This window comes from Aptenodytes forsteri, unplaced genomic scaffold (genome assembly GCF_000699145.1).
Source record: "Aptenodytes forsteri isolate BGI_AS27 unplaced genomic scaffold, ASM69914v1 Scaffold63, whole genome shotgun sequence".
NCBI lineage: Eukaryota > Metazoa > Chordata > Aves > Sphenisciformes > Spheniscidae > Aptenodytes > Aptenodytes forsteri.
The window spans coordinates 1,611,810-1,636,614 of record NW_008794709.1 but is presented as its reverse complement, the minus strand read 5'-3'; the positions used below and the strand labels follow the sequence as shown (position 1 = coordinate 1,636,614).

The following is a 24,805-nucleotide window of genomic DNA, read 5'->3' as shown; positions in this document are numbered from 1 at the left end:
CCATAAATTCACACGTGCATCGCTCATGCTGGACCTGGCAAAGGTTCTGAGGCATAGACAAGACATGAGGATATGTCAGGGAGTAAAGGGAGGGCTGGAAAGCATCCAAGGAAAGATTACTTTTGCTGTCTTAAAAGGTACCACATAAAGCCATTTAGAAGCCAGGTGCATAAGAAACTGCATTTTCTGATTGTCCACTTTATCAGGAAACTGCTCTGTATACCATATAGAAAATAGCGTTTTTGTTCCTCTGTTAGAAAATGTAGCATATATAGTCAATGGGATGTGTCGTCTAGAAGACTCATTTGAGCTTTCTTTATCCAGTGACAGTTTTGCAAGGTCAGACAACAAAATAAGGAGATTACAAAGCCGCATCTCGCTGCATAAATCTACTGTCAACCCATACTAAAGACTCTCTCTTACTGGAAATAGAATTGCTTGCTATTAAAAGCCACCAAACAATACAAGGATCTTCAGGAATGGGTGGCTGGTATAAAAATAGGTGTTCAGTACGGTGCAGATTCTTTTTAGGGGATAATATGTTTTACGTACAACAGTAGAATTTTGTTAAGATAATCATGCTTATCAGGCCACTAGGCCTTTGAAGGGCTAAGAAATGTTTATGTTAGCACCTGTCATTTTAAGACAAAAGAGGCTTCCCACGACATTATACAGAGTAAATTCTCTTCATGTTCCTAGCCGAGTTCTACCAAGAGTAGGGTTTTTTTCTTTCTAGCTAGGAAAAAATCATTATACATCCTTTTTCACTGATTTCACAAATCAATGAGTACAGCAGAAATTAAGTCACAGCAATTTCCCCTGTTTCTATGGTATTTCTCCTCCATCTGCTACAAAGGAATGTCCTATGCATTATGTACTTTATTAACCCATTATAATGGAATGCTCTTCTTCTATAGGCATAGCACCATATGTTGAAGCCTTTGATAGACTGCTGAATGGAAGCGTTGCTGAGTTTCTCAGGTACAGCAAGATTCTTGAAGGTGACGTGAAGACACATGTGAGTATTTACTCAGATTTTCTCCCCATGATATAAGCGTACAAGTCTTGGAATCTGTGTGATCAGCCTTGATTGCTGCGTAGAGGAGAATCTTAATAGCAGTACTCTGAATTATTAGTTCTTGTAACAGTAATAACCTGGCATAACACACTGAGGACAGTTGGTTCAGGAAGGGCAAAAGGCTGTATGGGTTCATAAGAAGAGACTGCTCCCCTTCTACAGCACCAAAGGTTGAAGACCATAGTATGCAAAATATATAAATATTCTCAGTCACAAGCAATTTCAATGGTACTGTTGGCTGCTAAGCCCTTTGCAGGACAGGAACACAATTAAGAACATCAATCAACAAATGAGTAGCAAACAATAGGTGGGTCTGAGCAGTGGTAACTTCTTGTGGTTGTCTTCTAGGCACGTGTATCATCATTCCAATTAACGTAGAGATTTTGTTCTTTTGATTGTTTGTTTTTATTACTAACATCTCTTTCATTTGGAACAACATACATAGCAAACTAAAAAATGAGTATGTCAGACATTTAAATGACCCTTTTTTACCACATATGTCACAGCAAGGAAGTACTATGCTATCATTTTCATGATGAAATTACTTTGTAACCTTATAATATCTTGTTTGTTTCACTTTATTTTGAAGCCTGTCTTCTCTAAAACTGGTGGTAATAAAATGACAAAGGATGGACTTATCTTACCAACAGCTTACCAATACAGATTTTGCAAAAAAAACACACACAAGAGAGCCAGGGTCAGTTTAAGCTGGATCTGAAGGAGTGTGAAGCTTTTGACTTTTTCTGCTAGATTCATGCCATCAGGCCTTTCTTCATGTGTACATTTCCCAATTTGTTGCAGCTGCTGCTGTACATAACAAACACTGTAGCCAGAGAAACATGCAGTCCTACAAGCTACTGGGACTTACGCTGCAAGGCCAGCATAAATATTTTGCAAGACAGCCAAAGTAACCAGTCTACTCACAGAGCAAGAGCTCTGGGATTATTCCGTGAACTGTTTCTTCTCTGTGGTGTTATACGTTCTTGTTGGTAGGGTAGAATTTCTGACCTAGTTAGGCCTAGAAAACTGGAGGGAGTAAGGAGATCAGGCAATTCTAGAGGACCTTTGTGTTGCTAAGGAGATGCTGCACCTCCTTTTTATTTGAAAAAGCCTTTTCACCTTAACAGTTACACTATAAGCTACAATATATGTCTTTGTTCTTAAAAGAAATTAGGGAAAAATTGATAAACTTGGGGGGGGGATTACCAACCTAACCAAGCAGAGAATTAATCCCTGGAAAGGATCGGTTCTAGCTTTGGTCATTAAATTTGTTAGACACCATTATTTTGCAGTTTATTTCTCAACAGTCTAGATCTGAGAGGTACAGAAATAGCCTTAGTACCAACACTAAGCAGGGAAAAAAATTGCATTTAACATTCTAAATGACTAAAACCTTTTTAATGTAAACCATCTGTAAATGTTTAAATCAGTAAGTATATTAATTTATGCATTCACTATTTGTTGATACTCATATAAAATCCATCTGTAAATGTTTAAATCAGACAGTATATTAATTTATGCATCTGTCACTATTTGATACTCATATAAATGATTATTAATAATTTATCTGCCAAGTCTCTGAATAGTCCCTAGCATGTTCTTGATGATGGTGTAATGCAAACTGTGATAAGGAGTATTTGTTAGGACTATGAGATTAGACATAAACAACTTTCCCTGACATAAAGAAGCCGGTGATTCTGATTGCAGCCTACTAAATATTCTGAAATCTTAGATTCTGAATTTACAACGTGAAGCAGACTGTGGTTGCCTTATGCTCATGCTTATCACTGAAGCAACATCTGTGCTCTACCTTAACAAGTGGAACAAGGAGTATTTTTCTTCTGGGTGTCTTATAGACCATGTGTCCTCAGCATTATCCTTGCAGCTGCTGTCTCTTTCACATAATGAGCTGAAGGGAAGGTTGTATTTTATTTCAAAAAACACCTGTTGCCTAGAAAAACCTCACATACCTGACTGACCAGAATGGTAATATGAGAGAAAGAGAGACTTCATATTATGCTAAAGAAATGAGGGATTTAACATGATGTGTTTTGTGGTGATTGCTGTAAGGATTGTGTGGTTTGTGTTTCTGGCGAAAGGAAGAATACAGCCATAACTAATATCTGTTGGGGAGCCCCATTCCTATTTTCTCAGCATGCTGTACTCTAAATAGTTTATTTAAAGAGAACAAAATAAAAAAGAGAACTAATAGCTAGCTCCTGGCTCTGTTAAAGCAGCATGGTGGATTTTACAAAGATTAGTTTATCAAAGAAGAGTTCTGCTTAGACTCAATCTTAAGAGCAGCATATTTCTCATTCAAATTACAGTACATGCAGTGGTGAATCTCTGAGGTCAACTGCATTAAAGAAACTAACCACTTTTTAAAAGGCGGAGAGAATGGCTAGGGTTTTTACTTTGTCTATTTAAAACAAATTATCCTAAACGGCCAAGATGAGATCCTTTTTCTGTCCTGTCACTGTGGAATAAAAATCTGGTGATTATATGGATATTTCTATGAAATACAGAGTTCCCTACAGGCACAGATTTTATGAAACCACTTTCCGGTGTCCATGTCGTAACTATAGAGCATGTGAAGTCAGTGAAAGAGTGAGTATGGCCAGGACTGCTGCCAACCAGCTGTCTTTGGCCTGACATACCAGTGTCTTGGAGGCTGTCACCAACTATTACAGGTTATAACAGCCCTGAAGCTGATTCACCATGTGTGCCAACACTGAACCATTCTTCTGTCAGAATAAGGGAAATTCAAAAGCAGTATAAAATAGACTGTGGGTCTACAGCGTAGGCAGTTCTCTTGTGCGCAGCAGATAGGACAGGACTGGCTGATCGCTGGATCAGAGAGACATGAGTGCCATCACTTTGCCCAGATGCATCCACCGCTACAGAAAATGTGCTGAGGATGACAAAGAGCTGCCTGTGGAAGACACAGTCTACCTTCAGATTGTGTCCCAGTGAGGAAGCTGGTCAAGCAGGTTTGATGTGCTCTTTGCCCCGTCAAAGCAAAGCAAGCAAGATTTTTAGAAGGCCAAGAAGCAGGTTTTTGTGATGTGTTTATTATGAGCTTCTTCACATTGTTTTTGTTTATGTGATATCTCAAGTGGTGGAATACTTTGGCTTGAGTTTGAATAACGTACCAGATGAGACATAATGATAAGAAGAGAATGTACTAGTTCCACAAGAGAAGGACAGATAACGTAAAATTTCCATATTTTAGTATTTTATGTGGTACAGAGCAGAGCAGAATTACAGCGTTCCTGTCAAACACATAAATTAATACTTGCCTTTTTTTTTTATTGTTTATTTGTAAAAATCTTTTAACCTCCCAACCCCACCAGTTGAAAGAACAGATTGTCTGAGTGATTCAGTTATGTTCCCTCTTCTCTCATCCAAGCTATTTAGCTTGGGAAGGAAAACTGTAGAAATATGGATGCCTTTTCCCTCCTCTCTTCCATCAACTTCCAGGTGCTGAAATGCAGAGCTCAGACAGACAACCAGCTACGTTGTGGGTTTGGAGCATTCGGAAATAAAAAGGCTGTTGGTTAGCTTGCTACTTACTGGGAGAGAGTTTAGATACAATTCGTTACGTGTATGACTACTCGAACAGGACAGCATGAAGCAGTAATTCACAGCACGTTATCCAATCTGCAGGGATTCTCTGTGTGCATGTACTGATTTGTTATCATCATGAGCAGGGGAAGCAACGTTCACCGCACAAACATTGTTCGTATGCACGTGCCCACAGAGTTTCTTTTCCTTATCTATTACATGAAAGCAATGGCATTCTCCTCTCCTCCTTCCAGGCATAGTTCATGTAAATATAGACAGACAACTGAAAGCAGGAGTTATCTTTTATGAGGTATATATGCACTTTGCAAAGTGCAGCTCCGGTTTGGCCTGTCAGTGAAGTTAAAAAATCCGAGCTTCCTCATTTTTTTCCAAAGCCTAGTTATTACACATGAAAAAGCTGCATCTTGTCTTTTCTTGTGAGAGATGTTGAAGAATTAGTCAATGACTTTCATAGCCCTGAACTTTGAACAGGATGTGCTGCTGCCTGTGATACACCAAAAAACACTTTTGCACTTTATCTTACCTAATCTAAACACAGACTATCAAGCCCATTATTTGACTGATTCCTCATTAACAAGGCAATTTGCTTACAGGGCAACAGAATGCACAAGTGTACTCTCGTGTTCATCTTTTGTGCCCAGAGGCTGTGCGGTTTTAGGCATTGTGTTGAAAGTTGAATTAGAGCTCAGAGAGGAGGATGATGTCAACATGCCCAAAGAGAAGCTTGCTGTCAGGCTGGCCTTTGCATTTCTGTGATAGGTATTTTCTGCTGCATGAAATAAACACCAACCCCAGTAGCTACCACAGGACTGGGAAAACCAGAATACATAAAAAAGAATAAAAAGACAAATACTTTTTATAGCATACAAAATGCACTCAGCTGAAAGAAGGAGACTAAGTGTAGAAAACAGTACTGCTATCCACCAAAAGTGAAAAAAAACAAATAATCATAATCCAAAAAAACAACCTTGAAAATCTATCAATCTTAAAGTTGATTTTGTAATGCTAATTCAGCTGTATTTCTCACCCTGTATGTGTACTACAAGATACTTCATAACATAAGCAATAAAGAATGCTCACTTTAATATGACAAGAAAGATGGAAATGCAATATACACAATCTAGCCAAATGACTAATCCAGAAAAAGTATCATCTTTAGGAGCTTTACAACTTTTGATTGTTCCAAAGGACGGCTTCACTTGTGTTCCAGGGATTGGATCTGGCTTTCAAAACAAGCAGGATTTATTGGGTCAGGTGCAGTGGTGTGCACACATGGTTGTACCTGTCTGACTGTAAGACAACTGGTTGGGAATAAAGATGGCTCCTGAGCATGAAGGACCTGTCCATTGTGAGTCTAGGCCAACACCCCCTGAAAGAGTGGCAGTTTTTCCATTAATTTTGATGGGAGCTGGATCAGGCCGTTAGTTTCTCGACACTGACATTGCAGTAAATACCACGTGCTTTTCTTCTTATTTAAAAAGGCAAGAAAGAGACAAAAGTCAGATAGACTCTACTGAAAAATACATGCCATGGTGGCCAATACGGGGCATTTCATTGTGTATTGCTGGCACGAGAAACATGCACCTGTAAATTTAGGGGGATGGTGGTGGGAATATACAATGAGAACGTTCCATATGGCATTCCCTCAGTCAGAAACATAAGCAGTCAGAAACACAAACAGTCAAGGCTGTCAACAGTTCTTCATAACCTGTTTTCATGGGTCTTCTATGCATGTGGGGTAGTTCCTGACTAAACCCATAAGTAGGTATGTTGACTTCACAGTAGTGCAGTTGATCAGGGACTATTTTTTGGCCCCTAAAAGCAGGGATTATATCTGTATGTGGTTACCCAGTACAATGGGATTTTCTGATCTCCGAAGGATGCCAGGAAAAAGGTATCAGAATGATTTGAGTGGGAAACCTTATAAGCAATGGGAAACCAAAGAAAACTCCATCATGTTTGCCCAAGAAAATGTTAAAAGATAACTTGCTTATATGAAAAAATTTCCGATAGTGAAGGGCTCTTTAATCGACCGGATGAATTCAGAATAATATCCAGTGTTCAGACTAGATTTAAGGTCCAGGTTTTACCAATTAATTTAGTTAATGTTTGGAGCAATTAATCAAAGCATACATTATATTTTCAGTCATTTGAAGTCTAAATCAGAACTGATCATATGCTCTAACTCATGCTAATTTTGCTGTGCTCTAAAAATTTTTCGTTGAAGCCCTTTAAGAGCAAATTTGACTTTACTGACAGGAAACCTGTTTTTCCAGGTGGTTTTCCAGGAGAAGTAGTGTATAGACCTAGAGGCATAAGTGCCCCACAGGTTGAAAATCACTGCGTCAGCTTAAGCAAAAATCATAAGGTGATAAAATTACATGGCTAAGTTAGCTAGCTAAATGACGGGTAGCTTTAGTGTGTGGACCAGCTGCACTCACAGCCACAACACAGCGTGAGAATGTCTCAGTGGGCCTGTTGCGAAGTCATGCTGTAGGACACTTGCCAGCGTAAAGTAGGGAGAAACTTCTTAGGGAGGATTGGAGACATGGAGCTGGTACAGATCCAAGGTCCATGAGGAAGCCTTGATAAGGTAATCGGACTTCTTTCTTTTCTCTCTGATTCAAAGCAGTCCAGGATTGGGAGGGCATAGGTGGCAGTCATTTCAGGCACTCTGCCTCGGAACAGTGAGGTCTGTGGTTCTTACAGCAGTAATTTCCAGTGAACCACTGGCAAATTAAACTGTCTTGATCCATCAGGAAAACCAAGACAGAAGAGCAGAGAGACAGTATCCCTGCTTTTGTCATCGGCATGAACCTCTTGTGACTGAAAACTCTCTTTACTGGCATCAGTGCTCATGGATCTTATTTCTCTTGCAAAGAATTATGATTTTTCAAGTTGGAGTGGTAACATTATTTAAGCCCATTTATTTCAAGCTGAGAAATATATGTCCATGAATTTTTTTTTTTTTACTTTTTTTCTGTTTTGGGACACACATCTCCCATGCTTGACTGATGTCATTTGTTGCTACAGGCTATGAGCAAGTCTTTTATTAATTTTCAGTCTCATTCTTTCTGAAAAGCACGTGCACACTCTTTTCACTCATCCAGCCTCCCCATCCCTGACCTGCTTTTATTTTGCTAGTTGGTGGTTGCAACTGTTTTGAGTGTATAGAAATGCTGGGCTTGGAAACTGAGAAGGCTGTTCATTGTGGTCAGCAAAAAAACAAACAATGAGCTCAGAATCTGGCTCTTCAGTCAGTTTCTAGTAAAAAGAAGTTCAGTGAATAATGAGAATTAAGCCACAAGGGAAACCAATGCACGGTTTGAATGTTGTTTTAAATAAGCTGGGAGTGCTGTCAGGAGTGATGAGGGTAGAATGTGGCCACAAATGTGTATTGCCTCTTTTTATCCAGTATGAATTGCATGATCAATATGGCCAGATTTCTGAATATTGAAGAGTCCATTAGGGTACATTAAACCATGTCACTGTCAGTGCTAACTTCTGTTAGTCTATTGACATCCATACATTGAACTACGTATTTCCATAATTAATCTGAACTGCAAAGCAGTTTAATTTTTGCTATTTTGTTTCATAAGTTTAATTGTGTGTTTTATTCTAAATCCCAGAGCGATAATAAAAAGACTGGTTTAGGATCTTGAAGTAGATCTTTGAGGCTGAAATATTTCTTTCTTGTTGCTTTAATACATGTTCTGTTTGAAAAACCACCTTAGGTCAGATCTGCTTTTCAATCACATCACTGTGCATGTAGATAACTACATTGCTTTTCAGAGAGGCTGAGGCCCCCTCTCCAAGTAAAGGTAGGCTTTTGGTATTTAGCACCTCTGAAAAACAAAAGCATGGTTGAGGTGGGAAGAAACCTTAAATATCATTATAGATGTGTCAGCTTTAAGCTTTGAACTTCCTTCCATGTTAGCACATTTTGGTCAGGGTCTGGGATTCTTTCAAGGTGATAAAAGTGGAAGTGAAGTTACAAGGAGACAGATTCTGGCACTTTTAGCCTTTGAGTTGCTTTCGGGGAGCTCAGTGGGACTACTTGCAGAATGAGGTGGGCAATGTCACCAGTTGTCCTGAAGTGTGTGAGAGACAGAACATCCACAAAGCCATTTCAATATAAGAACCTATTTATCCAAGCTCTCTCTCTCTAAAGACAGTGCAATTTCTTAGAAATGGATGGTTCTCCAGTCTTTATATCAGGGAATTTGGTAATTGTCAGAGATACAAAGTCAAGAAATCAGCTCCTCAGTAGGGTGCCCAGTGAACACTGCCAAAAGAGTATTTATGAAGTGATACCTCAACAAGTGCTGTAACCTTTTTAATTTACAGAGATAAGCATCTGGAGTTCCTAGAACTTGTATTTGTTAAATCAGGGACACATGAATGACATCCTAAACCTGTGAAATCATAAAGCCTTTTCTGATATTTCCTCAGCATGGCTTTGGACCTTCACTGAGAAGGACTTCTGAGAGAATAGCAGGGGATAGACAGTGGGACTGCTTAGCAGCAGACCTCAGAGGCAAAACAGCCCATCAGAGAAATAACCGGAGTGCCTGCAGCCAGGGCAGGCAAAAGCACGTTTGTACAGATGACAGTGAGACCTGCAGGTCCCTGAGATCTCTGTGGTTGTCTGATGTGCTGGTTGACAGCGTCTGTTCCATGTAGGAAATGTAGGTTTGCCTTTCCTCAGGGAAATGAGGTCTCTCTACAAATAATTCCTCAACACAGGCAACTGTGCCCTCCAAAGAATTCTGAACTCAGATGTCCATGGGAAAAAAAAAATGAACCTCAATTTAAAAAATGGTTGATCTTGATAATAGCCAAAGTTTGGACTTCATCTATTCAGTACATTGTATGTGGTTCCTATTTACTTAAGGAACTAATGCATGCTTTGAGATACACAATGTAGCTCCAAGTAATAGTAGAAACTAGAAGCTTTGGAAGTCTGTGAAACTTTAATGTACCACAGTCTCTGTTCCTTAATGAAATCCTGAAGTGGGCTGGTTTTCCTTTCCCATCTCTCTTTTAGAAGCCTGCTTGCTTTTGCAGGCTAGTCAGGATGAAGAGCTGTAAGAGCTCTCTCAGGAAGATTGTGGCTGACTTCCGTAAAAGCCTGTGCGGGTTGGGGTGCTTTCTATCTACTCTCCCTAATGCTGATTCCAAAAATATTATGAATTTCTCATGGCATAACCTTTGACATGTGATACAAAGGATATTCCTGTAATGTCATTAGTTATATTAACCCCCCCTGGAAAATTGCATACTTTTCTGAGTTGTCATTCATTCACAGTGTTAGCCTTTCACCTCAGGAGTCTTGAGGACAAATTGGAGGCAGGTCAAACCCATCTGATCCCTATTTGCTGTTACTCATACTCTAAAGCTCATAGGATATACTATGACAGTCTTTGGTTATTAGAACCTCCAACCAACAATGGTGGCTTAGCATAGATTTTAGTGATGTATCCTCTGCACTGTAGAGAAGCCATTTGTTCTCATGATGTTTTTATGATTGTTCCTAAAATGTTTGGCTGTTTTCATCAGCTGTTTGTTTCTATGATTATCACTAATTACATATTATAAAGGCAGAACATGGCAGCACAAATTCCGCACAGCTGACAATCAATTTTGGGGATGTCCAGTCTATAGATAAGCACCAGGGACTGGAAGATCAGGTGTTGCAATGTGCCAATAGCATCTTTTCCTTCTACTGATGTGGAATCCTTTAAATGTAGATCCATGACTGTATGCTGTGCAATGGGGCGGCTTTGAAATCTCCTTCAGGTGACTGAGTCTTTGCAGAAGACAGCAGTCTGCAGTGTAAATGGCAAACTTGAATTCTTGAACATCTTCAAAACTGTTCAGAAAAGAAAGGTATTGAAAACAAAAAAAACCCTTAGTCTGTAAATAGACCACATCTTCAGTAATGTGTGGACTATTTATTTTTGCACACAATTCTCAGTATTTTTCTACGCTGAATCTTCTGGAATCCCTATCTATCAATACACTACATCTGTTTTTGGAACTTCCATGTAAAAGTTGAAATGAACAGAGGTCAAGAGAGTTGCAGATTTTTGGCTGTTGTAAAAGAGATTTATGAAGAATTTGTGAATCTGGAAGACACAAAAGCAGCTTAAGCTTTAGGAGAGCATCAGCTAGTCAAGAGCCTTGGTCTGGACTTGCTCTTCTCTGGTGGGTGGAGGTTATTAGAGATGTTTTCGGAGAATATGATCTCCTACTGCTTCACTTGGCAATAATCAGTAGCCGCAATGGCCCTGCAGCCAAATATTTATATCTGTTTGAAACAGTGACAGACGAACAAAATAACTGACTGCTTCTGCTACCAAGACTAATAATTAATTATTTAGCAAAGCTGACATTTAAATAGTATTCATTAGATTTTAAAGTTAACGATCCCTTGAGATCAATCAGAACAGTTCATGTCACTCAAAACTGGGAGAGCTTAGAGGAAATTCTGGAACACTAGGGCAAATTTTATTGGTGCAAAAAATGCAGAAGCTGTATATTTTTTATCCAAGGCAATAATTCTGTAATTAATGTAAAAGCAACTGTCGTGGCTTTAAATATCCCTTTACTCCAGTACATCTGTACAGTTCGTGTTTCATACAGAGAAATAAAATGGCAGATGATAGATGAGCAATGGTTTCCTCCAAACAATTCTATCCATCTGTCTTATGTCACTAGCACTGAAAGATCTTTAAGACCAATGTGGTTTGAGCTCTACCAGAGGTAAGAGCTCTGAGTGGTTTAAGTCACAGTCAAGCTTACTAAAAGGTAAAGCTAATGAACCTAGATACAGATGCTACTCTGAAACAAGTAAGTAATGTTGGCTAGCACTGTGCACAGTTACATGACACAGTGTTTAATACACTGGCGGATATAAACAGCTAGAGAGACCAGCACTGATATAACCTTAGATTGGTACTGGACAGGCAGTAGCAATGCTGAGAAATTTTAGCAAAAATTCCCTAATATAGACATAGCCATGGAGGCTGAAAACCACTAAAAAAACCCCACTAATAGAGGACAGCTGATTGGTGGTAGTCAAACTTATCTATCTGAAAATAGAAAAGAAAATATCTGGGGTGGTGTCTGGCTCCATCAAAATCAATGGCAAATCTCCCATTGACTTCAATTTTGACTAGAATTTCAACCCTGTTTTCTGCACGGACCAGTAAGAGAAAGGTGACAGTTTTTTGTTTTCTTTCCTCTTCCTTTTCCAGTATAAAGTGCTCTGTTTGGAGAACTGCCACTGACTCTTCAGCATTTGGCCCAGTTTTAAAAAAATCTCTATCAGCCAATTAGCTGTACAAAATAAATACCGTCTCTTCAGCTGGCCTGGAGAGTTTCTATGGCAGCCCCATACTTAATCTAAACTTCATTCTTTTTCCATTTCTTGCTTCTCCCTTCAAGCCACCAGCCACTTCACCACTTCACTTTGAAGAGGCTCTTGAAAGCAGAATGTAAAAGACAAACTGTTTCTCTTCCCTCTGGCAGTACTGTCCCTTTTAGAGAAAGATTGGGGTCTTTGCTCATAACAGTGAAGCTCCATCTGTAGTTGTCATTTGCTGTCAGTCATTGTGTCTTTTGCTAAACCCAAAGGACCCAAAATTATTTCTGCAGAAACTATGATTAGAACTCTGGACCACGAAATCCCAATTCTTTTCCCTCATGTCCTCTTTACTATTTTGTTTCAGAATAAAGTCATTAAGTATATTTTAGAAATCCAAAATATACATAGATCTGTATTTTGATTTGCAAATTATCACTGTTAAAGTTTGCACGTATATATATGCAGATGTGTATTATTCTCTAACAACAGAAGTCCAGTGGATTCTGATATTTACATTATGCTTTTCAGTTTTATGACTCTGAGGAAATATGTTATTAAATATAATAACATTTGACAAATTTAATATTATCAGGTCAATAGGGTAATTTTCTTGACTAAATTTCATTAGGAAAACCTTTGTTTGTTTCTCTTACTTCTATTTAGGTTTTTTTTTTTTCATAGACTGAATTTACTTGTAACTTGAGATCTGAATCTGTTTCTTCTTGTAGTTTGCCAAACTGTTGTCACATAGATAATATTTATATTTATTAGTGCTTGGATACCAGAGTGATGGGCAACTCAGATTGAATAAAACATTTAAAATGAGAAAAAGGTAGATCCTAAAATCACATCTGCTCTGGAGGACTGAACTTTGCTAAAGCAAACTGGTAGTTTAAGCTTCAGGTTCAGTGCCTCTATGTCTACTCAGTCTGAAACAGTGCAAGTTTGGGTGGAATCCATACTCACTCTACTTCAAACAGGTCAGAAGCATTGTCACCATTAGACATTGCTGACAGGGCCTCTGGCAATTTTTCAAGCAGTGGCTTCTGGGAAATATCAGAAGTTGGCATTGTATTGTGACAGAGAAGGTTAAACCAGTTGCTATTAAAAAGATGATTTCTAAATGTGTATGATTCCTCCATTAACTTCTGCAGGCTTAACTGTAGAGAGGCCTGCCTATGCTGTTACAGCGATGGTGACAGAGAGGTCACTCACTGTAGTCAGCCACAGGTTTCAAAAGGCATGGAATTGGACTGACACTGCATACAGGTCAGACTTTGGCTCTTCCAACCACATCAATCACCTAAGTCAGCTATCAAACACACCTGAGGTAAAGGATTAAGACACCTTATTCCACACTTTACTGATGGGGAAACTGAGGTGGTGAATGGAAGGCCACATGGTCCAGGCATTCAGGTCCACAATCACAGGCGTCTCCTCCAGCCTCTAGAACAAACCGCTAAAAGCAAAGTAGGAAATGCTTTGAAGAACTTGCTTCCTTCAAAATATTCGCCTCAGCTGAGGAATCTGTCTGATGATTGCTGTGTCCGCCCATAATCCCAAGAATGCCAAAAGGATTACCCAGCATTTTTAGCTGTAAATTATCTGTTGCTGCAAAATATGCCCATTTCTATCTGTAGATGGATGTGTGCAAGTTTGTGTTCTAGTCTACTCTGATAAATTTACTCATGATTCCCATGCATTTTTGACACTCAGGCTTCATTACTATCATTCATTATAACTGAGTTTCAGCTGATGTGTTCTGTGGCAATCTTTTGGCTGAGCTGCACGAGTTGTTGAGAAAAATCCCCGCCGGTCCATTTTCACTCATTAGTCTTCACTGGATATGGGGGTCTAATGAAAGAGTCATCTCCCTATAAAAAATAATGCTGTCTGCTTAGTTACACAGCCTGCCTGCTAAACAGAAGGAGGTAGCAATGAAGTGTCACATTTCAAAGACTACAAGAAAGAATTGGAATGGTGATAGACTGAACTAATGCATTCTTAATGAGAAGAAGCTCTTCTATTACTTTGATGGGATGCATGGAAAGAAGTACGGTATGCTCAGAAATAGTAAGACTCAGAAAGCCATTTTTAATGCTGTTGGAGAAAGAAGGAAGTAACTGTGGCAGAAGTCTTATAAAATTCTGCTTGTAAAATGCAAAAACTGCAAAAAATACAAGCACGATCCTTTGGCTAAGATTTACATTCAAAGGTGAGATTTGATTCCTACACAACTAAAAGCTTTTGGGGCTGGATAAATTTTGGGCATGCAGCAACAAGCCTTGCAATCACTATTGAGTCCACTGACCACTGAACATTTCCAACATCCTATAATAAATTTGGGGTAACAAGAAAATGCAAAAAGCCACACTTTTAGTGCACCAGAGTAACTAAAAGGGTGTTACCAATGACTTGGGTGCCCTCAATAGCAGAAGAGTTCTTAAAGACAGCTCCCAGACTTTTTGAGAAAGTGGCCTTCGCCACACTCTGCAGTAAAGGAGGAGGAGTAATAAACATAAAAGAGTAATACATGTCTGGAGGAGAAGTACATCCTGATTCCATATCCAACAATAGTTTTAACATCAGTCAGATGAGCAAGACCAGTATGAGGCACACTCAAGGAATGTCAGTCTTTTAGGAACATCGGTGTACATCATCCAACAGTCTGTCTTCAGCTCTGACCAAATTCCAGTGGTTCAGCAGAAAGAGGTGACAAATCAGACAAGAAACCAGTTGTTACGTTGTACTCTGAGTGGAGAAAAAAGTCCTCCTCAGCCCTCATGAGTGACCAGAGGGAACCAAAAGCATGGATCTAATGCGGTGTAAACAAAGTGCCAGACACATTTTTCAAACCTCATTGATGCTACCAGCTCAGTACATGTTCAAGAACTCACAAAACAATCTTAATTTTCTATATCTAAGAGCACTTTGCTCATGTTTTATGATCTGTTTGGTCAGCATTTAAAGCTCTATCTTAAAATAATGCTGGTTCTTTGTAGGAATTTGGAAGATCCCTTCTGAACTTTTTGGATAGTTGGAAATCTTCTTTTAAATTTGAGACTGATTTACTCATGACCCAGTTTACAGACCTGTGATCATGTGCTGACACTACCATTTTCTTCCTTCTGTTATTTACATTCCGTATGAGAGAGAATCATCATATTCCTCAGCCACTGTGTTGCTAAGCAAAACAAGTGAAACTTAAAATTTATCTTTGTATGACAGATGCTTATTGCTCTAAACATCCAAATAGGTTTTCTCTGCATCAATTCTGATTTAAGCTCATCTTTATTTAACACAGATGACTAGTGCTTTACACAGAATTCCAGAGGAGGTCCTCTCCAATGGTACTAACACTTCTGTAGCTCTACTAAAAATATTTTGCCACACATCCATTGTAGAACTGCATAAGCTCTTTTCACAAAGCCATCTTCCTGGCTTTTATACAAATAGGTTTTCTCTGCATCAATTCTGATTTAAGCTCATCTTTATTTAACACAGATGACTAGTGCTTTACACAGAATTCCAGAGGAGGTCCTCTCCAATGGTACTAACACTTCTGTAGCTCTACTAAAAATATTTTGCCACACATCCATTGTAGAACTGCATAAGCTCTTTTCACAAAGCCATCTTCCTGGCTTTTATACTTGCATTTTCCAGTCTTTAGCATTTCCAATTTATCAGTTCCATGTTTACACCCAAAATGATGCATTGTTTTAAAGGGGCAGGGGGAAGGACTGCTAAATTTTATCCTATTCATATTACCTGTGCCAGCAAAGTTGTCTTACTCTTCTCAAGTGATGGGGTGAGTCCTTCTCAATAATATTAAAACCTCCTAACTTTGTGTTGGCCACAAATTTTATGAGTGCACGCCTAATTCTTGCTCTTAGGACACTGATAAACATATTGATGGTTCCTAAAACTAATCCCTGAGAAACACAACTAGCAACTTTCCTCCTCTCAGATAACACCACCTGTAATATACCCTATTGCTGTCTCCGTTTATCCAGCTTCTTACCCAACTTAACAGTTTTTATACTAATTTGCATGATTTCCACTTAAAGTATGAGTTTCCTATGAGGACCCGCAATAAGCATTTTATATAATATCTAAGTATACTAGATCTCACACATTATCTTTGTCTAAGAAACTGAAAACTCTAAACAATCCCCAAAAGTAATGATTTTAATCACAGATAATCCCATTGTAATTTCTCCCATTTTTAATTTTCGTATGTGTTTTTAATCACTCGTTTCAAATCTGTTCTAAATGTGCACGGTGCTGAAGTCAAATTAACAGCCATGAAATCACTTGACATACTTTTTACCCCTCTTCCTGGGCATATTTTCCCAATCCATCATTGCATACTTGTGTCATCTGGTACTATCTCCAGATGATATGTATTTAAAATCTTTTCTACTTGTGCTTCCATCTGCCAGTGTCTTCAGTACTCTAGAATGAAGATAATATGGACCCAATGATTTTGTCACACTAAGCTACATATATTTGACTTCCCTTTCAAATTATGTAATTCCCATTGATTTATCATCATTCTCCTTAGCTATTCTTTCAATATCTTCATGTGCATCAACTTCCTTGAAATTGGGGAAAAGCATTTATTCAACAGGTAAGCTATACGTCAGGAATAATGTAGGCATGCCCATCTTCCCCTTCAGGTCACTGCCATGGCCTCACTTCATCGCTTTATTTCTTTATTGTTCAGTAGCTAAAACAAATATGGCTTTGTTTTACTTTTCTGTGCAAGGTACAGTTCAACAAGGCCTTTATCCATCATTCCTTTGCTTCTATATTTTATAATGCCTGAAAAAAAGTTCTCCTTGATAATCATTAGTTAGTTATTCATTCAGAGATTCTAGCCCTTTCCTACAATTTCTTCCTTCTGCCCAGCACACATAGATTATTTCTATTTCTTAATGTAAATCCATCCTTTCCTGCATTCAAATCATTAAGTTCCTCAGGCCAGTCACCTCCACTCACTGATTTTTCTATTTTCTGAAAGTTTGCCATTCTAAAATACCAAGCCTTAGCTATAGATTTATTTTTGTCCATCTTGCAATTTAAGAAGAACTAAATCCATTCATAATCACTTCCTCCTTGAACATTAGTTTTTGGTCAGCTGTTCTGCAAGATCCTCCTCACACAAAAAAACTAAGCTTAAAATAGCACACACTTTGTTGTTATATGAATTTCTGTACCAAAAAGTCAGTCTTCTGAAATGTCTAAGAATATCTAAACCTTGCTATTATTGATGGTATTTATGTCTACGTCTGGATAATTTAAGTCTCCTATGCTCATACAATTTCCCTTATTATTTATTTCTTTATCTATTTATAGAGATGATTACCCTCTTCCAAATCTCAGCCTGTCAGACCATAATATCCCCCTCTCCCCAAATACTGTCCAAGTTGGGCCTCTTTTACCATCTTGCTTGCAGTGATTTTCATCCTAACAGATTATGTTTTATTCATGCCATCACATTTTAAGATGAATAAACACAATTTGGCTGTTTCACTTTGCTACAACTTCAAATTTCCTGACTTATATGTATTTTAAGTTGCATCCACATAGGCCTGTATATAAAATTTCCTTGTTTTCTTTTCAGATTGAAGAAACCCCAAGGAAAAACAGCATGAGCTTCCCCACCCTTTCACAAAATGATTATAAATGTACCTATTCATATTAGATTAACTTAACAGCGTTTGGTTTGGTTTGGGTTTTATTTAGCAATATACACTAGTTATGAATAGTTCTTTTCTGTACCAATAATGCTTTCTCCTAGTCACTACTCATCCACTTGAATGAGGTAGAGGTGATACTGAAATAGTGATTAGATTCTAATCAATGTACATCATTCATAAAGTACAGAAAATGTGTAGTGTTCAAAAAACCCAAAAAGACCAGAAATTTGATCAGTAGGGAACACCAGGAAGTGTAGAGATTTACCTCCCATCCACACTGTTAGCATGTAAACATGCTGTCAGATGCAGCTTTAAGCCAAATTCTGGAGTTCTGTGGAGGAAAATTGCTCAAAAATCTTCAGCCACCATCTCTCATCTCCATCAATCTTAGGGTCTGCTCACGGAGGACAGGCAAGGAATGAATTACAACATAGTCCCTCAGCAAATATGCAAAGCTCAACTCTTCTTAAACATCAATACAGCCTAAGTTACAGTTCAACAGAAAATTTGCAGGTTGCCATTCTCGGCGGTAATAAGTTGTTATCATGCACTCAAGTATAAACATTGCCATTAAAATGCCTAGACATTCTCTGAAGTGTTAAAATTAAGTCCTCCTGTGACTAATCTTATAAATGATAAGATTATCTGAAGAAGAACTTAACCTTAGATTTCAAAAAAATTTATAGCTAAGCCAGTACTGTAATACATTTCTTCCAGTCAGCGTTGCTGTGATTTAGATGAGAAGCAGCAAGAAAGATTTGAGCTGTCACACTTGACTTTGAGCTGCCAAGAAGAGGTTTTGGAGGTTACAGGCTAAGGTTTAATTTATATTCCTCCTTTTGTTACAGGCAGAGATGGTACGTGCTGCTTTCCAAGCGCAGAGATCTTTCCTGGTGTTAGCATCTCAATGTCAAGAGCCTCAAGAGGTAAGAAAAGTGACCTAGCGTTTCAAGAGGCAGTGTATTAAAAAGGCTGTGTTCCCATATGTTTAATATCAATCCCTGCATTTGCTTTTTGTTACTTTATTTATACAATGCACTTAGAGGCTTGCTTTCAGTGTTATTAGCATGGCACTGTAATAATCAGATAGTTATGGTTCAGAGGTAAGAACCTTTTCTGTGCCAATACTTATAACATCATTGAAGAAACCAAAGGAGATTTCCACTTCACGGCTGTGAGTGGGATCAGTGTTTCTCTGGAAGCTGGAAATGCCATGGAACAGAATGGCTTTCTGCTAGCCCCCCAGGGATGCTATATGACAGACTTTGAAGTCAGGGGATAAGCTAGTGAGAGAAAAATCGATACTGGCCCATAGACTCAGTATCCTCCAAGCTGAGGTCCAGGTTAGGCCAATTCTGGAAGGAAGGCAAAGCAGTTTGTCAAGTAAATGAAAAAATAATTTGTATCAAGTTGATTTATATACTTATTTTAGTGGCAACTATTTAAATCCTCCCTTCACAACTAGAAAGCTCAGGGAAGCAGTGGAGTTGTTATGACATCTCATTTGTTGTTTCTAGAGGGCACAAGGTTTGGCCAATAGCACTGTATCATTCCTGGGAATAGCTATCATGTTGCCCTTCTGTGGGACCCCCCTCGAACCTTCCTTCTTGGAGTGTGCAGAGAACGAAGACTTCACTTGCACGGTCTCTCCATGGCCTTCAGCTCCGTCTTTTTCTACTAGCTCCCCGCTCCATAGTTCATTAAACTCCGTATTTTCAAATCAGAACTCTCTGCAACTGGTATAAATTATTGAAATTTTGCTGTCACTATTGTTCTTAGAGACACAAATTAAAAGTTTTCCTAATCAGTATGTTTTAATGGCAAGGGTACTCAAGGAAAAAAAAAAGCGCAGCTATTCCAGGCGAGGCTTTAGATTTCTAGAATTCGAAGCAAGAAGGGATCAGTTGTTTTTCCAGCTGTCCCTGATCTCAGAGAGTAAAAGTGGGTCATGACTCACAGAGAACAGGCAAAATTCCCATTGGTACAGGTCTCAAGCAGTCATTTATATTGGCTGTGAATACAGTCGCACCCAGTGGCCCACAAAACTCTTCATGCTCATAGGTAAAATATTCCCCAATGAACAGTTTCCGATGGCCCATAATGTAATGCAATGTTCTGCAGTGTTGGTATTGTCCCAGGTCTGTAAGAGTAAAAGCTATGGCTCACTGTTTGGCCTCCTGTGCTGATGTGCTGTCGGTATGATTTTCTCTGCTTTTCAAGTGAGAATGGCAATGGCTTCTCCACACTTTGACCCTTACGACTTTCTGACCTCAAGTCAAGGCTCTGAGATTTTTTTCAACTGTAAAGTTCAGAAACTTTCATTTAAAAATGGCAACGAAACAAGCAAAAAAAAAAGATGTAAAAAGAGATTCTCCAGCAATCCAGAATGACAGTTACAGAAGCATTAAGAAAAGCAACAAGTAACAAAAACCTTGTCATAAACATCACCAGAGCAGGCCATGTGTATCCGTATGTCTCAGTTGCACGTAATCAGGCTTGCATAGATTTCTGCAACTTGTTGAAAGCAAGAAAGTATACTTTTATCATTTAACTATCTTTTAGCACCGAGGAAATGCCACGATACATGTATACACATCATTCCAAACTTAAAATACCAGGAATATTACAGACTAAAGTTTCTTTCCCAGTGAGAACAAACCCAGTCCAGTTACTTAAGTTTTTTTAACATAAAGACTGTTAGGTAAACATTTTTTATAGGCATCGAAACACATGTTGTTGTTCATTCTTTTTCTCTTTTGCACGTGTTTTTTGCACAGATGCATTCAGCTATACTACAGACAGACCTGAAAATAATTGAAGGCTGCCTGTTCTGTGCAACTTGAACAGTATTTTCCACTGCAGAGATTGATGGTTCCAGGCACTAGGCTTTTTATATCTCCATCTCAATGGGGAAAAAAATCCTATTGTAAAGCCACACTGGTTAACCATTTGAAAAAGCTAGTTATCACCAGCTAACCCAGGAGACGGAAAGAAGCAGGGGTCCTCCCCCCCGCCCCCCAGGACCTTATTGATGTGATGTCATCTGGGCTCTGGTTGTATTTATAGCCTAGAGCCGCGGAGTCAGTGTGGAATCCAAACAGGAAAGCTAATCATTAGTGTATCAGAATGCACAGAGTAGAGAAAAGCAAATGAAGGTGACAGCATATCTATAAATGCAAGAGAAAAGAGAGTAATTCTGTCATTCAGCTGTCTAGACTGTTTGCTTTATAATGTAAAGCTGTGAATGAGCCAGCGAGTTGCGATTATGGCATAGTAGCTTTGTAGACATTCAGAGACAGCGGCGTGGAGACTGAGGGGATTTACTGAGTTCCTGTCATGTTGGGATGTCATACATGGTGCCTTTAAAAAAAAAGAGGGAGGGGAAAATGCCCTGGAAAAATAAATTAGCTCAGCTCTTGCAGCTAGCAAACTAACGAATAAGGAATTCAAACAAAAAGAAAGCGCCTATATGTATAATAATCCTTAGATTTTTTTGTGCTCAGCAAAGAGAGAAATGTATATTGTACAAAAAGCAATATTTTTCCCCTCTATGAAAATGTTGAAGCCCTAGTATTCATTTAGCTCTTTAACTGCTGCTATGAGTCACTAGCAAACATTTTCAAACAGTTAAGCGTGCTGAAGTTGTTTTTGCAGAGTTTTGCTTCTTGATAATAATGTTGATATTTTTTCATTTGGAATCTGTTGCAGTACACAGCCTTTATTATCTGTATATGTGAAAACAGTAGGAGCCAAGAAGGTAATTCCAGCTGGCATACCAATCTAGCATCAACTGCAATAAATTACTTCACAGAGAGCATGTTCTGTTACTTTTTATGGTCATGTTCTATATTTGTATGTGCAGTGGAAGACATCACGTGACAAAACCACCAGTTGATATTCCTGCTTGTGTATGTCCCAGCTAATGGCTGCTAGATACAGGCTCATTCAGTAAGACTGGATTCTTCAGTTCATCCACTTATTAGAAATTATTTTCTGACTCCAAAAACTTGAAACATTAAAGCAAAAAGAAGTCTGTTATAAATTGTTACTATATATGAGATAGCACAGAGAAGATGGAGAAGGGAAAATAAATTAGAATATTGCTATATTCTGTGAGAAGTTGTTTTAAAAGGTGTTTTGAGACCATATGTTTACATGTTGCTTGGGCAATTCAGAAGATAGATTTTAACATAAACCTTCACAAAACATCATGAAATAGTTTGGATCTGACTTTTCTATTCCCTATAGTCTAAGCCAAATGCAATTCAGACTGAAAATTATTATTTAACATCATGAAATAGTTTGGATCTGACTTTTCTATTCCCTATAGTCTAAGCCAAATGCAATTCGGACTGAAACATTATTATTTTATTGTATAAACATTTTAAAAGTTATTAGTGTTCCTCAGCAAGTTTATCTGTTTAACAATTTTTTTTAAAATTTATGATCATGAATTCTAACGTATGAGATCACTGCTCAAAGTCACTGCACTGAATTCTTTGTGAACGGTAACTTATATACTGTCTTCTCTTTATGAGTTGTTTCATATCACTTTAAGAGTTCAAACAATTTTAAGAGTTGCTTTGACGGCATGAATGATCCATTGTTCCCATACTGAGAACTAGTTAATGAGATAAGTTTTTCTGTGAATCAATATAAACATATCCAGGATGAGCATACTCGTGGTAAGAAGTACTACAAACAGATTTAAATGACAGATGCAGTTCAGACTACAAATGATTACGTAATTTCGAATTAAAAAAAATGCTGAGTTCATACGACTGCCAGAGCTCATGGATTTAATTCTTAACATTGTGCAGACAAACATTCCAATTAAATACCTAGCTTAAATATCCAGATTGTGCACACAGGTGAGAGGAGAGGGGTGGAAGAAAGAGGGAGGTAAAGGAGAGCTTTCCCTTTTTTTCCTAGAAAAGGGGAAATAAAACCTGAAACCCAAGAAACTGTATTTGAAGTTAGACTTAGAGCCATGAGAACAAATCCTGAGGTTTTTGATTTTTTATAGACAAGCAAAAAATCTATTGTAGGAGTAGAATAGTTGTGGCAATTTCTTTGAATAAAGGACTCATTCTCAGAATTTTTATATAGAAATCAAAGATTAAGATTTACAGTTCCCTACTCTGTCAGTGTAGGATTGCTCACTTTTTTCTCTCTTCTATTTTTAAAGTACTTCAATAACAGGACTCCTGGGACTTCTTATTCTGCATCCTAGCAGGATTTGCTTTCTAATTACCTTGACTTGCTTATGTCATTCTATTTCCCACTACTTTTCCTCATACTTACTGGGATCACCCTTACTGTTTTCCAAAAATATGAAGAGCAGGATACTTCTCACCTCGTTAATTTGTTACTTACTTATGCAAAAGAGTTTGAGCCAAGTTTAGCTGCCATTCTACTCAGTTGGTTGACTACTGCAGACCTGCATCTCTGTATCTAGAAATAGCTTAAGGAAGAATTTGGTTCGGTCCTTTTAAGGTCCTCAGGTCCCAAACTTACAGAAGGTGCCAAGAGTGACATGGACAGAGTCTGAGAATCCTGAGCTCCAAAGGGAACCCTTTCCCCCCTCCTGTTCTCTGAAATCTTGCCAAACTGTTGACATATTTCTGTTATCAGCAAGCCTACAACTGCATGCGACGTGGTCTCAGCCGCAGTGATGGACCAACTGACAGTTTTCAGTTGCTAGCCTACTGCCTTACAGTGTTCACAGGCTCATTTCTGGATATTGTTGCAAACTCTTACTCAGTTTCAAGGTCCAGGTAGCCCCCTGACACCTGTTATCTCATCATTTTGTCTCAAAGGCACTCAACTGCATTTAACCAGCCTCAAGCTCATTATATTTTCTGATCATAGAATCACAGAATCATAGAATCATTCAGGTTGGAAAAGACCTTTAAGACCATCGAGTCCAACCGTTGACCTAACACAGCCAAGTCCACCACTAAACCATGTCCCTAAGCGCCACATCTACACGTCTTTTAAATACCTCCAGGGATGGTGACTCAACCACGTCCCTGGGCAGCCTCTTCCAGTGCTTGATAACACTTTCGGTGAAGAAATTTTTTGTAATATCAAATCTTAAACCTCCCCTGGCGCAACTTGAGGCTGTGTCCTCTTGTCCTATCACTTGTTACCTGGGAAAAGAGACTGACACCCCCTCACTACAACCTCCCTTCAGGTAGTTGTAGAGAGCCATAAGGTCTCCCCTAAGCGTCCTTTTCTCCAGGCTAAACAACCCCAGTTCCCTCAGCCGCTCCTCATAAAACCTCTTCTCTAGACCCTTCACCAGCTTCATTGCTCTTCTTTGGACACGCTCCAGCACCTCGTGTCTTTCTTGTAGTTCACTTTTGTAGGTATCCTTGTACCATTTCTCTTTCCTCACTTGTGTTTGCCAAAACTCCCAGGTCAATAGCCCCTGCAGTGAAAAGATGGATGCATTTGAGATTCAGTTCTGCCCCAGGAGCAGTGCACTCAGCTGTAAGAAGGCCCAGAGACACCTAGGGATCCAGGGAATACAGAAGGGCCACGGTCGGTGCGACATCTCCCAGCCTGTACGGAAGAGAAATAGAGCCAGAGATGCACATTCTCGCACACCTCTAGACTGGCTCACATCAACACCACCAGGCACAGACTCTCCAGCAGTTCATGTTCTGTGCAAGAACCAGGCTCCAGTGAGCAAAGGCTCCTTGCACTTGTTTACTCCAGTACATCTATACTTGGACAAAGAACAGCATCACCCCGTAAGGAAGACATTATCGAAGATGATACTCTGTATCTTGCCTAGCTCCTCATCTGACATACCTGCTAAGCAATTCTGGGGGTGCCACAGACTCTTACTGGAATTCTGTTGTGTCCTAAAATAATGTCCTAAAATCACCAGGCTAGTTTTCAATCCCTCTAGCAATGTTCATATTCAAACTGCGCCATGTGAGATCCCACTGAGCTATGCTGATGGGACACTCCCTTTTCCATTAAGTATCATATTCTTTATTTCTGCTAAACACAAATCCAAACCAGTACACTCCTTTCTCTGTGCTACCCAATTGTTTCCCA

At 38.9% G+C, this 24,805-nt stretch overlaps 1 protein-coding gene across 2 annotated transcripts in view; it reads left to right on the top strand.

Annotated features, from left to right (window-relative positions):
• CAP2 (CAP, adenylate cyclase-associated protein, 2 (yeast)) overlaps window positions 1-24,805 on the top strand; it is a 69,611-nt gene that overhangs the window by 14,277 nt on the left and 30,529 nt on the right. For both annotated transcript variants that reach the window (XM_009273707.2, XM_009273708.1), the window contains exons 3-4: window positions 918-1,018; window positions 18,583-18,660. In XM_009273707.2, the coding sequence (XP_009271982.1) occupies window positions 918-1,018; window positions 18,583-18,660 (179 nt within the window). The remainder of the gene's footprint in view (window positions 1-917; window positions 1,019-18,582; window positions 18,661-24,805) is intronic.